Source organism: Heteronotia binoei, chromosome 19, assembly GCF_032191835.1.
Source record: "Heteronotia binoei isolate CCM8104 ecotype False Entrance Well chromosome 19, APGP_CSIRO_Hbin_v1, whole genome shotgun sequence".
NCBI classification, from domain to species: Eukaryota; Metazoa; Chordata; class Lepidosauria; order Squamata; family Gekkonidae; genus Heteronotia; species Heteronotia binoei.
In genome coordinates, this window is record NC_083241.1 from 642,225 (window position 1) to 660,754 (window position 18,530).

Below are 18,530 nucleotides of genomic sequence, written 5' to 3' on the forward strand. Positions count from 1 at the left end.
TGGCGGCTGCTGGGGGAGCTCTTCTTCTGCGGGGGGGGGGGGGGTCGAGGCCGGGCTGCAGCAGCCCAAGGGCCCTTCTTCCAGATACCAGGAATGCCCCCCCCGCCCCGGGCTGGCGGAGAGCAGCTGCCCCCCGCCCCTCCCCCCCGCCGCTTCCTGGCCGGGCCGGGCCTGGGGGGGTGGGGTGGGAGACGCCTAGCGCTCCCCTTGGGGCCGGTCCTGTCCTGGGGCCAGAAGGCAGCAGCGGGCAAAGAAGGCTCCCAGCTCCAGAGCTGCGCCCCTCCTCTCCCGCCCAGCCTCCCCTGAGACCCTGCGGGGGTCTCAGCTCCGAGGGGGGCGGGAGCTTTGACCCGGGGCCTTCTCCCCAGACGGTGGGAGGCCAGGGCACCCCTCGCGGAGCCGAAGGGCTGCCTGCCGTCGGGGAAGGCAAAGGCGGAAGGGGGGGGGGGGCAGCCCCAGCCGCCCTTTCCACGCGTCCCTCCCGGCGGCTGCCTCCTAGCCGGGGTCCGGGAAGAGGGGGGCTTCCGCCCTGGGAGCCGGCGCCTCTCTCTCCCGGGCAAAGGAGGGAAGGAGGGAGGGAGGGAGGGAGGGAGGGCGCCTGCGTGACCCAGCAGCGGGGCAGCCCAGCCGGCGCGCGTGTCCCTGGCCGAGCCGCGGCCTTCCCTCCCACGCCGCTCGCAGCAGCGCGGAAGGAGGAGGACGGCGAAGCGGGGCCAGTGCAGCCGCGGGCACGACGGGGCGGTCGGTGGCGCAGCACTTTCCTTCCTTCCTTCCCGGGGCAGGTGAGCCGCGAGGGAAGCGCCGCAAGATGCTGAGCGCGGCTGGGGGGGGGGGGGGGGGGCGGCGGGGTCGGTGTTGTTGCTCCTGCAGCTGAGCGCGTCCTTGTGGTCCCCCCCCCCTTCTTCTCCCCAGCACAGGAGGCGGCCGTCGGTCTTCGCTGGGCTAGTCCCGGCGGGATGGAGCTCGCAGCAGGCCTCTCCGGCTCCCCTCGGCGCAACGGCAGCCAGGAGGGGGCGCTGCCGCCGCTGCCCACCTTCTCGTCGGCCGCCCTGGCGCGGGTGGTGCTCACGCTGCTGCTCTGCGCGCTGGCCACGGCGGGCAACGCGGCGGTGCTGCGGGCGGGGCTGGCGGCGGCGGCGGGCAGGGGCGGGCGGGGGCGGCGGGGGCTCTCCCCGGCGCGGCGGCTGCTGCTGCACCTGGCGGGGGCCGACCTGCTGGTGGCGCTGGTGGCGATGCCGCTGGACGCCGCCTGGAACCTGACCGTCGAGTGGCGCGGGGGCGACGGCGCCTGCCGCCTGCTCATGTTCCTCAAGCTGCTGGCCATGTACGCCGCCGCCTTCCTCACCGCCCTCGTCAGCCTCGACCGCCACGCCGCCCTCCGGCACCCCCTCGCCCTCGCCGCAGCCCCCCGCCGGCCGCCCCCCGCCGCCGCCGCCGCCTGGCTCCTCAGCGCCGCCCTCGCCCTGCCGCAGGTACGCCCCGTCCACCACCCGCTCCACCGACGCACCCACGGCTCTGCTGATGCTGCATGGAAGGGGGGGAGCCGTCGGAGGAGGTGAGCTCTCCTCCTCCTCCTCTTCTTCTTCCTCCGCAGCTCTTCCTCTTCCGGGCGGTGACGGTGGGCTCCCCGCCGCGGACCTTCACGCAGTGCTCCACCCGCGGCTCCTTCGCCCGGCGCTGGCACGAGGCGGCCTACAACCTGCTCACCTTTGCCGGCCTCTTCCTGCTCCCCCTGCTGGTCATGGTCGCCTGCTACGCCCGCATCCTCCGCCACATCGCCCGCCACGCCCGCAGCGGCCCCCGTGAGTGACTGCCTGGCTGGCAGGGGGGGCCATGCCCAAGAGGGGCGCCCGGGCAGGAAGGGCATTGGGGTGGCAGACTCGGGGCCCCAGGGAAGAAGGACTTCGGGTCAGTCTGGCGCTCTGTGCCCTTCGTGGGGGCTGCACAAGCCCCAGCCAGCCCCCCTCCTTCTAACTCAGGCCAGGCCACAGGCTGCTCCCTCTGCTGCTCTGCTCTGGCCACAGCCAGGATCACCTCCACAGCTGGCTCTCCACAGGGCTACCCTTGGGGGTGGTCCCCATCCCCCCCAACAGCCCATATTCCAAGCTGCACTGCATCAGGCTCAAGGCTCCAGTGTTAACCTTCCAGGCCCTGAATGGTCTGGGACCCAGGGGTCTCCCCCCCCCCCCCCCAAGCCCTGCACTCAGCCAGCATGCACCTGGGAGGGGGGTCCTCCCCCCGGGTGGCCTCAACCAGAGCCAGGCTTCTTCTGCCCTGGCCCCAGCCTGGGGGCCTCTCTGGCAAGTAATGCCTGTGCCAGGGGTGGCCAAACTGTGGCTCCTGAAGCCCCCACCACCCCATTGGCTAGCTTGGAAAAGGCATTTCTCTCTTTAAATCGCTTCTGTAAGCCAAGCCAGCCAGAGGCTTGGAGAATGCATTTAAAGTTGCTTTCTTTCAACTTCTCCCTCCCTCCCTCCCTTCCTCCCTTCCTTCCTTCCTTCCTTCCTTCCTTCCTTCCTTCCTTCCTTCCTTCCTTCCTTCCTTCCTTCCTTCCTTCCTTCCTTCCTTCCTTCCTTCCTTCCTTCCTTCCTTCCTTCCTTCCTCTGACATTCATGTCTTGCAGCTCTCAAACATCTGACATTTATTCTGTTTGGGTCTTACATTAAGCAAGTTTGGCCCCCCCTGCAGGACCCGATGCCTGCAGATGTTTGATTGATGGCAGCAACAGTTTCCTGTCTCTTGCCCCCCTCGCCCCCCCCCCCCCCCGCATGAGGCAGTGGCACATTCGGCGACTTTAGCCCCATCTGCTGAGGTGACTCCAGTGTCTGGCTGCTCTTTGGTTGCTGGGCCCAGCCTGAGCCCTGTCTAGAAACCAACTGTCCTCAATCTCTTTGCAGCCTCGGCTCCGGAGCTGCCTCTGCGCCGCTCGCGCAACCCCATCCCACAGGCTCGACTGCGCATGCTGCGCCTCAGCGTGGCCATCGTGGGCTCCTTCGTGGTCTGCTGGACTCCCTACTACTTGCTGGGCCTCTGGTACTGGTTCTGGCCGGCCGCCATGGAGGGCACCGTGTCTCACTCGCTGGCCCACCTCCTCTTCCTCTTTGGCCTCCTCAACGCCTGCCTGGACCCCCTCCTCTATGGCCTCTTCACCACGCCCTGGCCCCCCCGGAGGCCCTGGCTGCAGGGCTGCCGCCCAGTGGGAGGAAGGGGGCCCCAACCTCCCACCGCCTCCTCCTGCCGCAGCTCCCCCTCCACTGCTTGCGCCAGACGTGACGGGGGGCCTCCACGTGGCAGCCAAGCCCCCTTGGCTCTGGGCCAAGGACCCCCTTTGCAGCAGCCACTGGGGAGACAGGACTGAAGCACTGGCTGACTGGGGGAGCTGAAGCTGCTGGAGCTCCAGGGCCTGGTTCAGGGGCAGCCTTGCCCCCCCCCATGCCCTGCGGCAGCTGGAGAGAGGCGAAGACCGAGCCCCCAGCCGGGGCTGAAGGAAGGAAGGAAGAACTCCGCCTAGAGCTCCTTTACAGCCAGCCAGAGGATCAAGCCCAGGGAAACGCCAATAAACACGCATGCCCAAACAGTGATGTTGGGAGTGGCATTCTGATTCCCCACCCCCCCCGTGGGCAGCGGAGAGGAGGGGCAGCAGCCTCAGTAGGTGGCTCACAAAATGCCCACGCGCCCCTGTGCACTGGCAAGGTCATGGCTGCTTGCCGAGGGAGGGACTCTGTGTCTTGTGACCCTCAGATGGCAAGTTCCATGTCCCTTGGGGCTTGATCCCTCTTCCCTTGGCTGCACGGCAAGTGTGTGTGGGTGCATGCGTGCGTGCGTGCGGGGGGGGGGGGTAACCTTCCGGGCCTCACCCTGCCCGGCTGGAGTGCTTCCTATTTATGGGCTGCTGCTGCTGAGGGAAGAGGCATTCAATGTCATCGCTGGTAAGCTGATGCCCCAGAGGTCAGCGTGGCCTTCCCTTGTGGGGGAATCCTTCCTGCCCTCTCAGCAAGACTAATAATCCAAGATGCAGCTTGGGGATATTTGGGGGCCGGGGGAGGGGGTGCAGCCGCTGTGGCTTTGGGTGTCTTCCTCAGCTCTGGATGGGTTCTTTGCTTTGGGGGCTTTCCGGCTGGACTACTGTCTGCGTGGGGCTGCCCTTGACAACATCTGGACGCTTCAGTGGGTGCAAAAGCACTCCCCTCTCCTTGGTTTGACTACCTGCTTGTTCCTGTGGTTGAGTTTCTGCCTCCAGATGTTCCCTGTCTGGAACCAGCTTGTTCTTTGGTATTGTGCTGGTGAAGCAGCTGTTTTTAACCCTTAGAGGCCCACCCCTTGGGTCAGTAGTACCTCATGGGACTTGTCCTGCCTGACCAGCCCCAGGGATTTGTGGGGCAGCAGGAGAAGGAGAGGGTATGGAGCATCCAGCCCAGCCATCCCTTGGCCTTGTTCTTTTGGAAGGATAAGAGGGAGGGAGGGGGCAAAGTCACCCCCATGTCCATATTGCACTTTCTTTTGTTTGGGGGGGGTTCAGGGGGGGAAGAGGCAGGATAGAAAGAAAAAGCGAAATGAATGTTCAGCTGTGAGCATAAAACAAAAGCGAGTATCAGAACGCAGTCTGTGGGTGTCCAGACTGGCCTCTCCTAGAAGCAAGGCTTTCTCTGTCAAAGGCCCAGATTTATGGGGCAGCCTCCCTCCCTCCCTTCCTCCCTGGGGAACTGTGGCTTTCACCCCCTCCAGCCTCTTCTCAGGGGCAGGCGAAACTCCCAGGAGGCCGCGGGTGATCAGGGCGGGATTGCAGAGGGAAAGCCATGTCCCAGCAGCAGCCCCAGCCCCTGGCCAGAGGCCTCTGCTCAGAGGCTCCAAAACACAATCTCCTCCCCTTGGCTTGACTGGCCCCCCCGTCCCCCCCCCCCGATAATTTGATCTGGAGGAGAAGGAAACAGGGAGGCGGGTGGCACCTGCTGCCTATTGCTGGCATTTATGGACCGAGTTGCCCCCCAGTGCCCTGAGGAAGCTCCACCCAGCCTGCTGCCCAGGTGGAGGTGGGAGCGATGGGGGACCAGGGAAGCTGGGCAGAGGGAGGGTTGGAGCTCCCCCGTGTGGCCCTCAGCGCAAATGCAAGGCTCAAGTAGATGCAGCGCAGGAGCCCTAGCACAATTTTGAACCTCTGCTGGCTGGCACAGGGATTGGTGGGTTGCAACTATGTGTGTGTGTGAGAGAGAGAAAGAGAGAGACTGCTGTGGTGAAGAGGAGCGTTGAAGCAGGGGTACCTCTCAGTTGAGGCAGTCCTTCCAGCACTGGGTTCCCAGGGCAGCAGCACCTCTCACCACCCACAAGCCGGCAGCCCACGGAAAGACTGCAAAGTGGGCATAAGAGGCTCCTCCTCCCAGGCCCAGGTACCAGACTGGCAACTCCAGCTGTCTGAGCGGCCTTCAAGGGCAGCCCCACACAGAGTGTTTACAGTAGTCAAGCCTTGCAGTTGGAGCAGCAGCAGGACCAGGCTGGCTGCCTTCAAGGAGGAAGACCCCCCTGGGGTGGGGTGGGGGAAAGGGACCCATTTTTAGCCAGCCCTGCCTGCTTTTCTGATGCAATAGGATCCAATCGAACTCTTTGGCCCCACCAAAGACAGCCACACTCCCTCGAAGGTGGGGAGGTCTTCCCAGGGGGGCTGTCGATGGGATGCCCCCCTGCCCTAAGGAGCACCCCCCCCACACACACACACTCTTGTGCTCCTTCTGAACTTCGCTCATGGGCCTCTGAGGGCGGATCTTCCTCCAAGAGGGAAGGGAGGGGAGTCTGGAGGCCAGGCATCTCTGGGGTGACATTCTGACCTGGACTGTCCTCTGCCTTTCCTCCCCCCCCCACTTTAGGCCTTTGATGGGCTTTTATCTTTCCCACCTGAGCCAGAGGGGAGGGCTCCCCGTGACAGCTGGAGAGGAGGAAACAGGAGGGATGTTGGGTCATGCGGGGGGGGGGGCAGGGCCAGATTAAACCCTGTGGAGGCAGGCAAAATCTCGGGCGGGTGGCTCGCAAATGATCTCAGAGCAGCCACCCCGCTGCCTGTGGCCCCCACTGCAGCCTGCAGGCCCCTTCTCCAAAGCCCCTTTGCCGAAGCTGCAGGGGAGAGGCGGAGAGAGGCAAACTTGGCGAGGACACCAGCGGCAGCCCCACCAGGCAAGTCGGGCAAAGAGCGGCTCAGTTGCTGGCTGCATGTGCAGGCTGGGAGGGCTGCAAGCAGGGGTGGAACTGGGGGAGAAGCTGGCCCGGGGCCCCTAAAGGCATGGGGGCCGTAGACTAGTGCCTACTTGGGGGGGGGGCTCCATTGCAATTCTCATTGCATTGGTGTGTCTGCAGTGCTGCGACAGAGAGGAAGGAGGAAGCAGTGAGTAGCCGCCTGGCTCCCGGCCTGCCTTCAGCACAAGGATGGTGCTCCCTTGTTGCTAAGGCACCAGACAGGCTTGATCTCCAGCCAGTTCACAGTCCTGGCTTGCAAACACGCCTTAGAAGACACTCAGAAGCCGCTGCCGTGTCCTCCCGTGTGGAGCAGCCGTAGCTCTTCTGCTTCTTCTAGAACAGCCTGGGACTGGAGCGGCCTTCCCACTTCTACACAAACAACACAATTCAGCAGGCCATGAACATGGTCCAGAAATGTTGTGGAGCAAAAGCCCCTCTGGAGGAGCAAATCTCATCCCTCCCACATGATCTGGCTCCCCCTGCGGGGAGGGGCATTTGAAGGCCCCCTTCTCTCGCCTCCTTGCTCCCTCCCCCCCTCCCACTTCTGCTTGCCACGCTTGCCTTGGCCTTGCCTCGGATGGAGAGAGTGGTCCGGACTGTTCTGGAGCTTCAGAGCCTCCCAGAAAGCCCCCTCCTGGTCCCAGAGAGGAGGAGAGGCCCTGGGGACTTCCTGCATGTCTTTAGCCAGGCTGGCCCAGAGCAGCTCCCCAAAGATGCAGAGAGATGAGCAGGGCAAGCAGCCAGTCCCAGCAAGACAAACAAGCCTATGGGGATGTAAAACCTCTCTCTCTCTCTCTCTCTCTCTCTCTCTCTGTCTGTCTGTCTTGGGAGGGATGGTGGCTCAGTGGTAGAGCATCTGCTGAGTAAGCAGAAGGTCTCCGGTTCAATCCCCGGCATCTCCAACTCAAGAAGGTCCAGGCAAGTAGGTGTGAAAAACCTCCGCTGGAGACCCTGGAGAGCCGCTGCCAGTCTGAGTAGACAATGCTGTCTTTGATGGACCGAAGCTCTGATACAGTACAAGGCAGCTTCATATGTTCATATGTCTAAAGGGAGGGACGGTGGCTCAGTGGTAAAGCAGCTGCTTGGCAAGCAGAAGGTCCCAGAAGGTCCCTGGCATCTTCAACTAAAAAGACTGACTTTGATGGGCCTTCATATGTCTCTCTCTCTCTCTTGTGAGGGAGACCCACAGTTGGAGGCAGGGCTGAGAAGATCTTCGGCTGTCTTCCTACTTTTGACCAGAGGTGGGGGAGGGGAGAAGTTTTCTGAACTAAAGGATCAGCGGGGCTGGCCAGGACCATGGGGGACTAGGGCAGCCAGCTTGTAAGTGGGGCCTGGAGATCTCCAGCTGGCAGAGCTCAGCTCCCCTGGAGAAAAGGGCTGCTTTGGAGGGGGGACTCAGCGGCACTGTATCATGCTGAGGCCCCTCCCCTCCCTGAACCCCACCCTCTCCTGGATCCACCCCCAAAGTCTCCAGGTGTTTCCCAGTACAGGCGTGGCAACCCAGGAGAGCCCGTCCCTCAGGTGCTTTCGATCAAGGAGCTTTCAAGACGAAAAGCAACCTTCTGCGCTGAGGCCAGAAACGAAAGAGAAACCAGCTGTCCTTTGCTAGGCCTGTGGAAGAATTCCAACTGTCACATTTTCAACCTGCAATGTCACAGCAATCAGTCCAATGCTGATGTCCCTGGGCCTCAGTTTCCCATTTAAAAGGTGGTAAATGTTGCCCAGAAGGAGGCCCCAAGACACCTGGGACTCAGTAGGACTTGAACCCAGAGCTTTCCAGGCCCTCCTAGGAGAGCTTTCTTTTTTGCAGAAATAGTTTTTTATTAAGTTAGCAAGCAAGAGTAAAAAAGACAAATAATCATCATCATACTCCAGGAGCTTTCTTTTAGGGAGAGCTTCTGTTCTGTGGTCAGCAGAGTGAGTCTCTTTGCCCTCCCCACTTTGCTTTACTCAGTCCTAAGCCACAGGACTCACATGGGGGAGAGGGGGCGCTCAAGTGAGGCCACCCCCCAAGAAACACAATGGAGCCAAGGTCACCTCTGGCAGCAGTGGACAGGCAGATGGATACGGTGGCTCTGAGCACCCAGGCCGACAGCCACAGAGGAGAGCTGCCGACTCCTAGAGAGGTCAGGAATTAAGGCTGGTCTCCAGAGGGCAGAGATCAGTTCCCCGGGGGAAAAGGGCCACTTTGGAGAGGGGACTCTATAGCATCGGATCCATGATGACCTTCCCCCCTCCAAACCCCCCACCCTCTATCCCTAAATATCCAGGAATTCCCCAGCTTGGGCAACCCTATCTTAACAACAAGGGAGGTAGGGTGGGTTTTTTTGAGGCTATATTGGCGTAACATATTGAAAAACATGTGGTAAACATAAATTATAACATTGTAAGCGTGAAAGTGCAGTTCCTCTCCTCCTACCCGCCTCCCTGAAGATGAGAAGGCAGAAATAACCAGGAAACTGCCAAAGTTCAAGGATGTCCCTGATTCGGGGAATTTGCTGTCTCTCTGGGAGATTATCAAGAAAATGTTTCCATGCAGGGTGTTGGCAGAGCAAAGTCCAGTGGAGATGAGCAGAGATGGAGGATGAAGCCAGGGGGTCAAAGTAAAAAGGAACCGTGTCCAGATCACGCGAAGAGATGCGATAACTTTACTCTGCTCTGGTTAGACCGCACCTGGAGTATTGTGTTCAGTTTTGGGCACCATAGTTTAAGAAGGATATAGACAAGCTGGAATGGCTCCAGAGGAGGGCGATGAAGAGGGGTCTGGAGACCAAGTCCTGTGAGGAAAGGTTGAAGGAGCTGGGGATGTTTAGCCTGGAGAGGAGGCGGCTGAGAGGTGATAGGATCACCATCTTCAAGTTCTTGAAGGGCTGTCATCTAGAGGATGGGGTGGAATTGTTTTCTATGGCCACAGAAGGTAGGACCAGAACCAATGAGCTGAAATTAAATCAGAAGAGTTTCTGATTCAACATTAGGAAGAACTTCCTGACAGAGCAGTTCCTCAGTGGAACAGGCTTCCTCAGGAGGTGGTGGGTGGGCGCTCCTTCCATGGAGGTTTTTAAGCAGAGGCTAGATGGCCATCTGATAGCAATGCTGATCCTGTGAACTTGGGCAGATCATGAGGAGGAGGGCAGGAAGGGCTGCATCAGGGCTTCGTTCTTGTAGCCCTTTCTTACATGCCCAGGGAAATGCCAATTGCCACTTTGGGGTCAGGCAGCAATTTTTCTCCAGGCGAGTTTGGCCAGGGATCCTGGAGGGTAGGGGTTTTGGTTTTTGGTTTTTGCCATCTTCAGGGCATGGAGCAGAGATAACTGGTTGTGTGTGTGTGGGAGGAGCTACTTGTGAATTTCCTGCATTGTGCAGGGGGTTGGACTAGATGACCCTGGAGGTCCCTTCCAACTCTATGATTCTAAGTCTCTAGTGACATTACTGTCCCTTTCTGGGAGGACTCTTCCGAGAGAGCCAGTTTGGTGCAGTGGTTAAGTGTGCAGACTCTAATCTGGGAGAACTGGGTTTGATTCCCCACTCCAACTCCACATGCAGCCAGCTAGGTGACCTTAGGTCAGTCACAGTTCTCAGAGAGTTCTCTAGCCCCACCTACCACACAGGGTGTCTGTTGTGGGGCAGGAAGGGAAAGCTGCTCTGAGACTTGGAGTGAAGGGAGAGGGGGGGTAGAAATCCAATCTCTTGTTCTCTCTTCTTCTGTCGAGGAGTTCACACCAGAATTTCTTGGTCTCCTAACAAAGACATGCAACTTCTTCCTTAAATATGTCTCTTGCCTGGAAGACTGGAAGGTACTGAATGTAGCCCCAGTTCTAAAAAAGAGATCCAGAGAAAAACCCCAAGGCAAGTAGCTGAAACTTCTGCTCTAGGGAGAAGCCAGGTGAAAAGATGCAGAGGCAGCCGTCTGCCCCCAAGTCCTTGGGCTGAGGGCATCTGGCTTGTCCTCTTTTGCCCCGGCTGGACCCCCACGTTGAAGACTGGGCCCCCTCTCCAGAGCTCCAGGGCTGGGAGTTGTAAAAGAGGGACGGTGGCTCAGTGGTAGAGCATCTGCTTGGGAAGCAGAAGGTCCCAGGTTCAATCACCGGCATCTCCAACTCAAAAGGGTCCAGGCACATAGGTGTGAAAAACCTCAGCTTGAGACCCTGGAGAGCCGCTGCCAGTCTGAGTAGACAATACTGACTTTGATGGACCAAGGGCCTGATTCAGTATAAGGCAGCTTCATATGTTCATATGTTCAAGACGTGCAGAGTAAAAAACAAGAACCCACAGCCAGTGCTTGAGCTTAAAAGAGAAAACTTTATCTAGAAAAATAAGGACGGGGAGTTACCATTTTGGAAGAAGCCAAGGAAAATGCAGCCCAGCCTTCCTAGTGCTCCATGCTGACAGTTGCATAACAAGCTAAGGTGAAAAGAGGGTTTCTGTGCTCCTGCTCTCAGGGCAAAGGCCGGAAGTCCTGCCAGGAAGACTCACACTGGCTGTGGAGGAGACTCAAAGCACATCTTCAAGCCAACATGTTGTTCAGTCAATGGACAGGTAAAGATCACTTCATTTGACAAAGCCACCACCTGCTCTATGCTCAGGAAAGCAATCTCAGCTTCTGAATGGGTTACAGCTAAGCCAGGTCACCTCCTGTTTACACCCCACATCGGATTAATGCTAACATGGCTGGAACTTGCAAATCCCAGCAGACCACTGACTGGAAGTTAAGGCTAGGTGGGTGTCGGCAGTGCTTCTCTGGGGTGCCAGCCCTTGCCCCTCTCAGTGGTGGCTCCTTCCCACAAGCCAGAAGGTAGGAGGGCTCCCACCTGCCCCAGAAGGCTTGGAGAGGCCAGAGTGGCACGGCTGCCCCGAAGGGAGTGGCCCAGCGGTGGGCTGCCTTTGGAGCCTCCCCGCCCATGTCCTTGGCTGCAGGCTCCCAAGCCCAGCCCCTCCCTGGCAGAGGGCAATGGCTGGCCAGCCCCAGGCAGCCTCCAGGGAAGAGAGGGGGGCTGAGGAAGCAGAGGCAGAGCTGGTGGGGCAGGGAGAAAGGGAGGGCAGAAAGCTTGCCAGGGCGGGAAGGGAGGTCTGTCAGTCCTGAAACGGAAGCATTTGGGGTTCCTTTAAAAGGCCAGTGCCCCCACCCCACTTGGCTATTCCCCTCCTGCCAAAGGGCATCACACCCCCACATGGATAGCCCCACGCAAGTCCCTGTCCCAGAGGTGTAACTGGGGGAGTCGTCTTCTAGGTGAACTTTGGCTTCTGACCAGGCTACTCACTCCTAGGCTGAGGCTCTGGACTTTGGTCAGAAAGTGGAAGAGGCCGTTGTCTCCAGGGGAAGTGAGCTCTGCTGCCCAAAGGTCAGCTGTCATTTGGGGGAACTGTCTGGCCACTCCCTGGAGGTTGGCAGCCCCAAGGGGGTAAAGAGCGGATCAGGACCAGACCTCTGCTTTGGGGGGGGGGGGGCAGGGAGCGGGCCCTTAGTCCAAAGACATGCAGAAGGCGCCCCCTGTGGTCCAATCAAGGGAGTGCGGCTGCAATGCCTCTGTCTGTGGAGACTGCAGCGCAGGCTGCCAACCTCCAGGTGGCAGCTGGAGATCACCTAGAATGAGAATGGATTTCCGGGCTACAGAGTTCAATTTCCCTGGAGAAAAGGGCTTCTTTGGAGGCTGGTCTCTGTGGCATCCCATCCAGACCATGCCCTCTGTAGGCTCCGCTCACAAGTCTGCAGGAATTTCCCTCCCCAGAGGTGGCAACTGCAAGGGTGACACTGGCCAGAGCCCACTCCAGCTTCCCAGGATGCCACCCTTTGAAGGCCAAAGGACACGGGATGTTGTTGTGCCGCAAGTTGTGTTGGGGCTCCCCAGATCCAGCCCACAGGAGAAGCTTCAGGGAAAGCCTCATTCTGCCTCTGGCTGTCGTGAGAGAGATGGAGAGGCCTTCTGCCCCTGGCCCTCCTACCAGCCCAAATGCCCCCCCCCCACCGCAGGGAGTTGTTTGCAGGAGTTCTGAGCTGGACAGGCTTGCCAACCTCCAGGTGGGCGCTGGAGATCTCCCACTATGACCTCCAGGAGACAGAGATTTGGTCCCCTGGAGAGAGTGGCTGCTTTGGAGGGTGGGCTCTATCCTGTAGGGTTGCCAGCCTCCAGTGGGTCGCTGGCAATCTCCTGCTATTACAGCTAATCTCCATGCAACAGAGATCAAGTTGCCTGGAGAAAATGGCTGCTTTGGAAGGTGGACTCTGTGGCCCTGTCCCCCACTGAAGCCCCTCCCAACCTCAATCCCAGTTCTTCTTCCCCCCCAAAACCCTGTTGTGTGACTGTAGGTCAGTCCCTGCTCTCTCAGAGCGGTTCTCTCAAGAGCTCCCTCAGCCCCACCTCCCCCACAGGGGGTCTGTTGTGGGGAGGGGACAGGACTGGAAGCCGCTCTGAGACTCGAAGTGAAGGGTGGGGTATACATCCAATCTCTCCTCCTCCTCCTCCTCTCCCCAGGTATTTCCCAAGCCAGAGCTGCCAACCCTTCACTCTGTTGAAGCCCCTCCCCTCCCCTCCCCAAGCCCCGCCCTCCTCAGGGCCCTTCCTCCAAATCTCCAGCTATTCCCCAACCCCCATGGAAGACTGCGAGCAACTTTCTTCTCTCAGGCCACAGTTCTGAGCAGAACGGGACTCCCGGGGACTTTGGACTAACCTTTCCTTGCAGTTTCCCCAAGCGAAGTTCTGGGAAGGAGTGCAGGAATGCCTTGATGGGGGTAGGACAGTCCAAAGGTTTGAGAAACACCTGCCCCCCCACCCCCGCACTGGTGGCAGCCATATCCTCCCCCTGCACCAGGGAGCAGTTTCAAAAAACAGGAATTGGCTATTGTTTAATGGACAGACCCATCTGTGTTCCAGTTTCTCGGAATTCCGAGCTTTCTTGAAGAAGAAGAAGAAGAAGAAGAAGAAGAAGAAGAAGAAGAAGAAGAAGAAGAAGAAGAAGACGATGACTCTTGGCCCTTTTGTTGGGAGAGGAAGGCATCCCATGGGGGGTGGGGGGGTGGATGGCCACTGTCTGAGGACTGGGGGAGGGGAGCAATGGGGGAACCTGCCTGATGGAAGCCCCTTGCCTCTGCTTGAGCAGTGGGGAAGCCACCCAAGCCTGCCCTGGGGGGGGGTGTCATTTACCACCCCACCATGGAAAGCCTCATCTGTTCATTTCTCCTGGTTCTGGCAACAGGAGACTCCCTTTCCTTCGGGTGCCCCATCAGGGGTCATGGGGGCAGGGAGGCGGCTATTCTGTGCTGATCCGTCTCGTTGGCCCTTTTGGCGGCATCATGAACAGGCTTTCCGTGCTCTGCCCACATCCTGCCGCCTTTCTTTCCCTGCCCCACAAGCCTGGATGAAAAGGCTCCCCTTTGAGGGCTTTCCTGAAAAAACTGCAGGACTATCAGCATCCCAGCTGGCCTGCGGTTGCTCCGCTCTGTGTGGGGCCTTCTCCCTTGAGTCATAGGTCCAGGCCCTGACTTTAGGCCTGATGCATTTAAAAAAAAACACAACCTGACCCCTTCCTTATCACCAGAAGGCCCCCCAGGCTCGGCCACTCTCTGACTCCCCCCTCTCCAAACCAGAGGTCCTCTTCTGGGCCTTTGTTTTGCCCTCTTGGTCTCCCAGGCAGAGATCTTCAGGTTATGCCCAAAACGTGTCATGATGTCAATAAAGATGTGAACTCCGGGTGATGGGTGCAAACCACTGTTGGTCACACAGGAAGGGAAACGGAGGCCAAAAGAACATCTTCCCCTCCCTCTGCTCTTTGGCTCTCTGCAGCTCCTACTGCATGGCTCGCCTCTCACAGCTCTCCCCCCAGGCATTCCTTGGGACAGGGCTTTTATATGGGGGGGGGAGTCATCTGTCCCTAGAAAGGAGCAACGGAGAACTTTAATTGATCTCCCCCGCTCCGCCCCGCTTTGTTGCCATGGCAGCACACATATGCACTTGGAGAGGCTGCCGATTGGAGGGCTGCCCAAGAGAGTGAGCGAGAGCGGCTGCCTGCCTCCCCGCTTCCTTCCGCCGGAGCAGATGGTGCTTTGGTCGGCCGCTGCTTGTGTGTCCCTGATGCGCTTCGCGTTTATTTTGCCACAGAAGCCCCTATTAGGCCGCCCACCTGCAAGAGCAACACCGCCGCCACCCACCCCCACCATGGCCTGGGACACCCAGCCTGTGCTGTGCTGCTCGTGGGGTGCCCCCAGGGCCACCATTCCGGGCTGCCTGCCTGCCACCCACTGCTGGCAGGGCTGGGATGAGGGAGACAGAGGCTCAGATGTGCCGCCTTGGATAGGAGGCCCTTGGAGCAGCTGGCAGCAGCAGCAGGAGGTGTGGAGCTCCGTTCTGCCGCAAGGGGTCAGCCTTGTGTTGGGTTTGCAACTCGCCTCTCAGGCCTGCCTGGCAGAATGTCACAGCCAGCCACTCGCTTCCCCTCTGCTTTGCAGGCTCTCTCATAGCCCTGCCAGGGCTAAAATAAATCCTTTCCCCAATGAGCTTTTTGTGGGTTAGAAGCAAGCTCTGTTCCCAGGAAGGGGGAGAGGTCTAATCGGGAAGAAGAGGGGGGCGGGATGAAAGAGCAATTCTAGCCCTCCCCCCCATACGTCACGTATTCCCCATAGTTCTTCACGAGGAATAAAAGCAAGGTGTTTTTCTCCTCCAGTTTGGTGTACTGGTTAAGTGCAGGGACTCTTATCTGGGAGAGCCGGGTTTGATTTACCACTCCTCCACTTGCACCTGCTGAAATGGCCTTGGGTTAGCCATAGCTCTCGCAGGAATTGTCCTTGAAAGGGCAGCTGCTGTGAGAGCTCTCTCAGCCCCATCCACCTCACAGGGTGTCTGTTGTGGGGGGAGAAGATATAGGAGATTGTAAGCCACTCTGAGATTCGGAGTGGAGGGCAGGATGTAAATCCAATATCTTCTTCTTTTCCCTCCATGGAAAGGAAAGGTCCCCTGTGCAAGCACCAGTCGTTTCCGACTCTGGGGTGACGTGGCTTTCACAACGTTTTCACGGCAGACTTTTTACGGGGTGGTTTGCCATTGCCTTCCCCAGTCATCTACACTTTCCCCCCAGCAAGCAGGGGACTAATTTTACTCACCTCAGAAGGATGCAAGGATATAAAAGCTTTATATCTCTGCTAAAGGTAAAAAGGTAAAGGAAAGGTCCCCTGTGCAAGCACCAGTCGTTTCCGACTCTGGGGTGATGTTGCTTTCACAACGTTTTCACGGCAGACTTTTTACGGGGTGGTTTGCCGTTGCCTTCCTCAATCATCTACACTTTCCCCCCAGCAAGATGGAGACTCATTTTACTGACCTCAGAAGGATGGAAGGCTGAGTCGACTTCTAGCTGGCTACCTGAAAACCCAGCTTCCACCAGAGATCGAACTTAGGTCGTGAGCAGAGCTTAGGACTGCAGCTTTAACCCTCTGCGCCACGGGGCTCCAAACATTGGCATAATTTCGGGCACAGTGAGAGATTGGCCAAGAACTGGAACTTTTAACTTTCGCCTCCTCGGAGGTTATAAATTCCTGTTTCTGGGACAATCTCTAGACCCTTGAAGTGGTGCCCCCGAGCAGAAGTCTCAGGGGCAGAGAGACGGGCTGGCCTGCTAGCCTGGCAGGGGGACAAGGAGAGAGGATTTTTTTCTCTTCTGCTTGTGAAGGTGGCTTCATGCTAACCTCTGGGCATTCAAAGAGTGCAAAGACCTAGAGGGATGTGCCAATGATGTGTCATTTCATTACACAAACACTGAAGACTGAAGAACACCTGTGGGGCTTGGCGGGGCAGCAGATAACGGGGCAGAGCCCTTCTGCTGCTGCTGCTGCTGATTCCAAAAGTGAATCACCTTTGCCTGCGGACGTCTGCATCCCTTTCTTCCCACCAGACGCAGAACCCAGCTTTCCTCACCAGGGACAGGGCTGGCAACAGAAACACAAACAGCAAGCGCCACCGGCATTGTGGCCAGGTTAGAGCTGGACGGCAGGGGATTCAGCAGGGACCCCTTGTTGGCATGGGCTGAAGAGGCTTATGTGGCCTCAGGTGTCCATCAAGGCTGCCTGTCTGGCCCCCAAAGTGGGCAGGAAGAAGCCCAGCAGAGGCAGCCATGAAACTGGAAGGGCACAACAAGTGGTGGGAGCCCTTGGCAGAGAACGGAGCAGAGACAGATGCTTCCTCCTCACCTGCGCAGGAGGTCGGAGGGGCCCCACCAAGGACCCTGCTGTGAGACAACATGGGGGGGACGTCCTCTGTGCTCTGCATCAGCCCAGAATTGCATTTGGGATGGGCTGTCGGCTGGGGGGGGGTGGAGGGCAGGCCAAGAATGAAGGCAGCCTCCCTGACCTCTCTCTGGCCTGTGACACGTCCTTCCTGGGTGTGCAAAGCCCTGTAGGGGAGGCACAACTGGGGCAGAGGGATGGGTGTTTGAGGTGCAACCCCTGCTTTGCCCTGAAGCCAGATGTTTGTCAGCAAAAGCTCCTCGTTGGGGGTGAGGAAGAGCAGCACGTGTTCTCCGCTACATCTTGAGCCGCACTCAGGCTACATTTACAACAGCCGGTAATTAAAAAGTCATACATTTGCTGCTTCCCCCACTACACTAATGAGCTGTCTTGTTAAGAACAGTCTTGGAAACTTGACACGAGGCCTCCTGACCAGAAGCTGAACTTTGCACAAATTAGGAAACTGCACAAGGATACGATGTGGATTCAGAAGCACACCAAGGATGTCCCAGGTGTCTCCCTGAAGGAAAGAGCAGCTTCCTTCCATGTGGGGGTGGGGAGGATTCTATGGTGGCCCCACAGCCATGCCCTGCTCCTTCCCCGCCACACCCCCCGCCCTCTGCGGCTCCCCCCTCCAGATCTCCACCTGTTCCCCAGCTGGGAGTGGCCAATGGCAGGCCTTGAGCTGCCACAGGTCGGGTCAAGATGGAAAGCTGTGTGAGTCTGTCTGTAGCAGGAGAGAAGAAGCAGAGTCCAGTAGACTAACACAATTGGTGGCCACAGGGAACAAGCTTTCTGGAGTCCCCGCAGTCCCCGCTTCAGTTTGGTGTAGTGGTTAAGTGTGCGGACTCTTATCTGGGAGAACTGGGTTTGATTCCCCACTCCTCCACTTGCAGCTGCTGGAGTGGCCTTGGGTCAGCCATAGTGGTTAAGTGAGCGGACTCTTATCTGGGAGAACTGGGTTTGATTCCCCACTCCTCCACTTGCACCTGCTGGAATGGCCTTGGGTCAGCCAGAGCTCTCTTATCTGGGAGAACTGGGTTTGATCCCCCACTCCTCCACTTGCAGCTGCTGGAATGGCCTTGGGTCAGCCAGAGCTCTCTTATCTGGGAGAACCGGGTTTGATTCCCCACTCCTCCACTTGCACCTGCTGGAATGGCCTTGGGTCAGCCAGAGCTCTCTTATCTTGGAGAACCGGGTATGATTCCCCACTCCTCCCCTTGCAGCTGCTGCAATGGCCTTGGGTAAGCCATAGCTCTCTTATCTGGGAAAACCGGGTTGGATTCCCCACTCCTCCACTTGCACCTGCTGGAATGGCCTTGGGTCAGCCAGAGCTCTCTTATCTGGGAGAACTGGGTTTGATCCCCAACTCCTCCACTTGCAGCTGCTGGAATGGCCTTGGGTCAGCCATAGTGGTTAAGTGAGCGGACTCTTGTCTGGGAGAACTGGGTTTGATTCCCCACTCCTCCACTTGCAGCTGCTGGAATGGCCTTGGGTCAGCCAGAGCTCTCTTATCTGGGAGAACTGGGTTTGATCCCCCACTCCTCCACTTGCAGCTGCTGGAATGGCCTTGGGTCAGCCAGAGCTCTCTTATCTGGGAGAACCGGGTTTGATTCCCCACTCCTCCCCTTGCAGCTGCTGGAATGGCCTTGGGTAAGCCATAGCTCTCTTATCTGGGAAAACCGGGTTTGATTCCACCACTCCTCCACTTGCACCTGCTGGAATGGCCTTGGGTCAGCCAGAGCTCTCTTATCTGGGAGAACTGGGTTTGATCCCCCACTCCTCCACTTGCAGCTGCTGGAATGGCCTTGGGTCAGCCATAGTGGTTAAGTGAGCGGACTCTTGTCTGGGAGAACTGGGTTTGATTCCCCACTCCTCCACTTGCAGCTGCTGGAATGGCCTTGGGTCAGCCAGAGCTCTCTTATCTGGGAGAACTGGGTTTGATCCCCCACTCCTCCACTTGCAGCTGCTGGAATGGCCTTGGGTCAGCCAGAGCTCTCTTATCTTGGAGAACCGGGTTTGATTCCCCACTCCTCCCCTTGCAGCTGCTGGAATGGCCTTGGGTCAGCCATAGCTCTCTTATCTGGGAGAACCGGGTTGG

General features: G+C 58.6%; 1 protein-coding gene across 1 annotated transcript; it reads left to right on the forward strand.

Annotated features, from left to right (window-relative positions):
* Nucleotides 1–956: 956 nt before the first annotated feature.
* Nucleotides 957–3,358, forward strand: LOC132587940 (gonadotropin-releasing hormone II receptor-like). The gene is made up of 3 exons (XM_060260354.1): nt 957–1,472; nt 1,595–1,802; nt 2,898–3,358. The coding sequence occupies exons 1-3, from the start codon at nt 957–959 to the stop codon at nt 3,356–3,358; spliced, it is 1,185 nt and encodes a 394-aa protein (XP_060116337.1).
* Nucleotides 3,359–18,530: the final 15,172 nt, after the last annotated feature.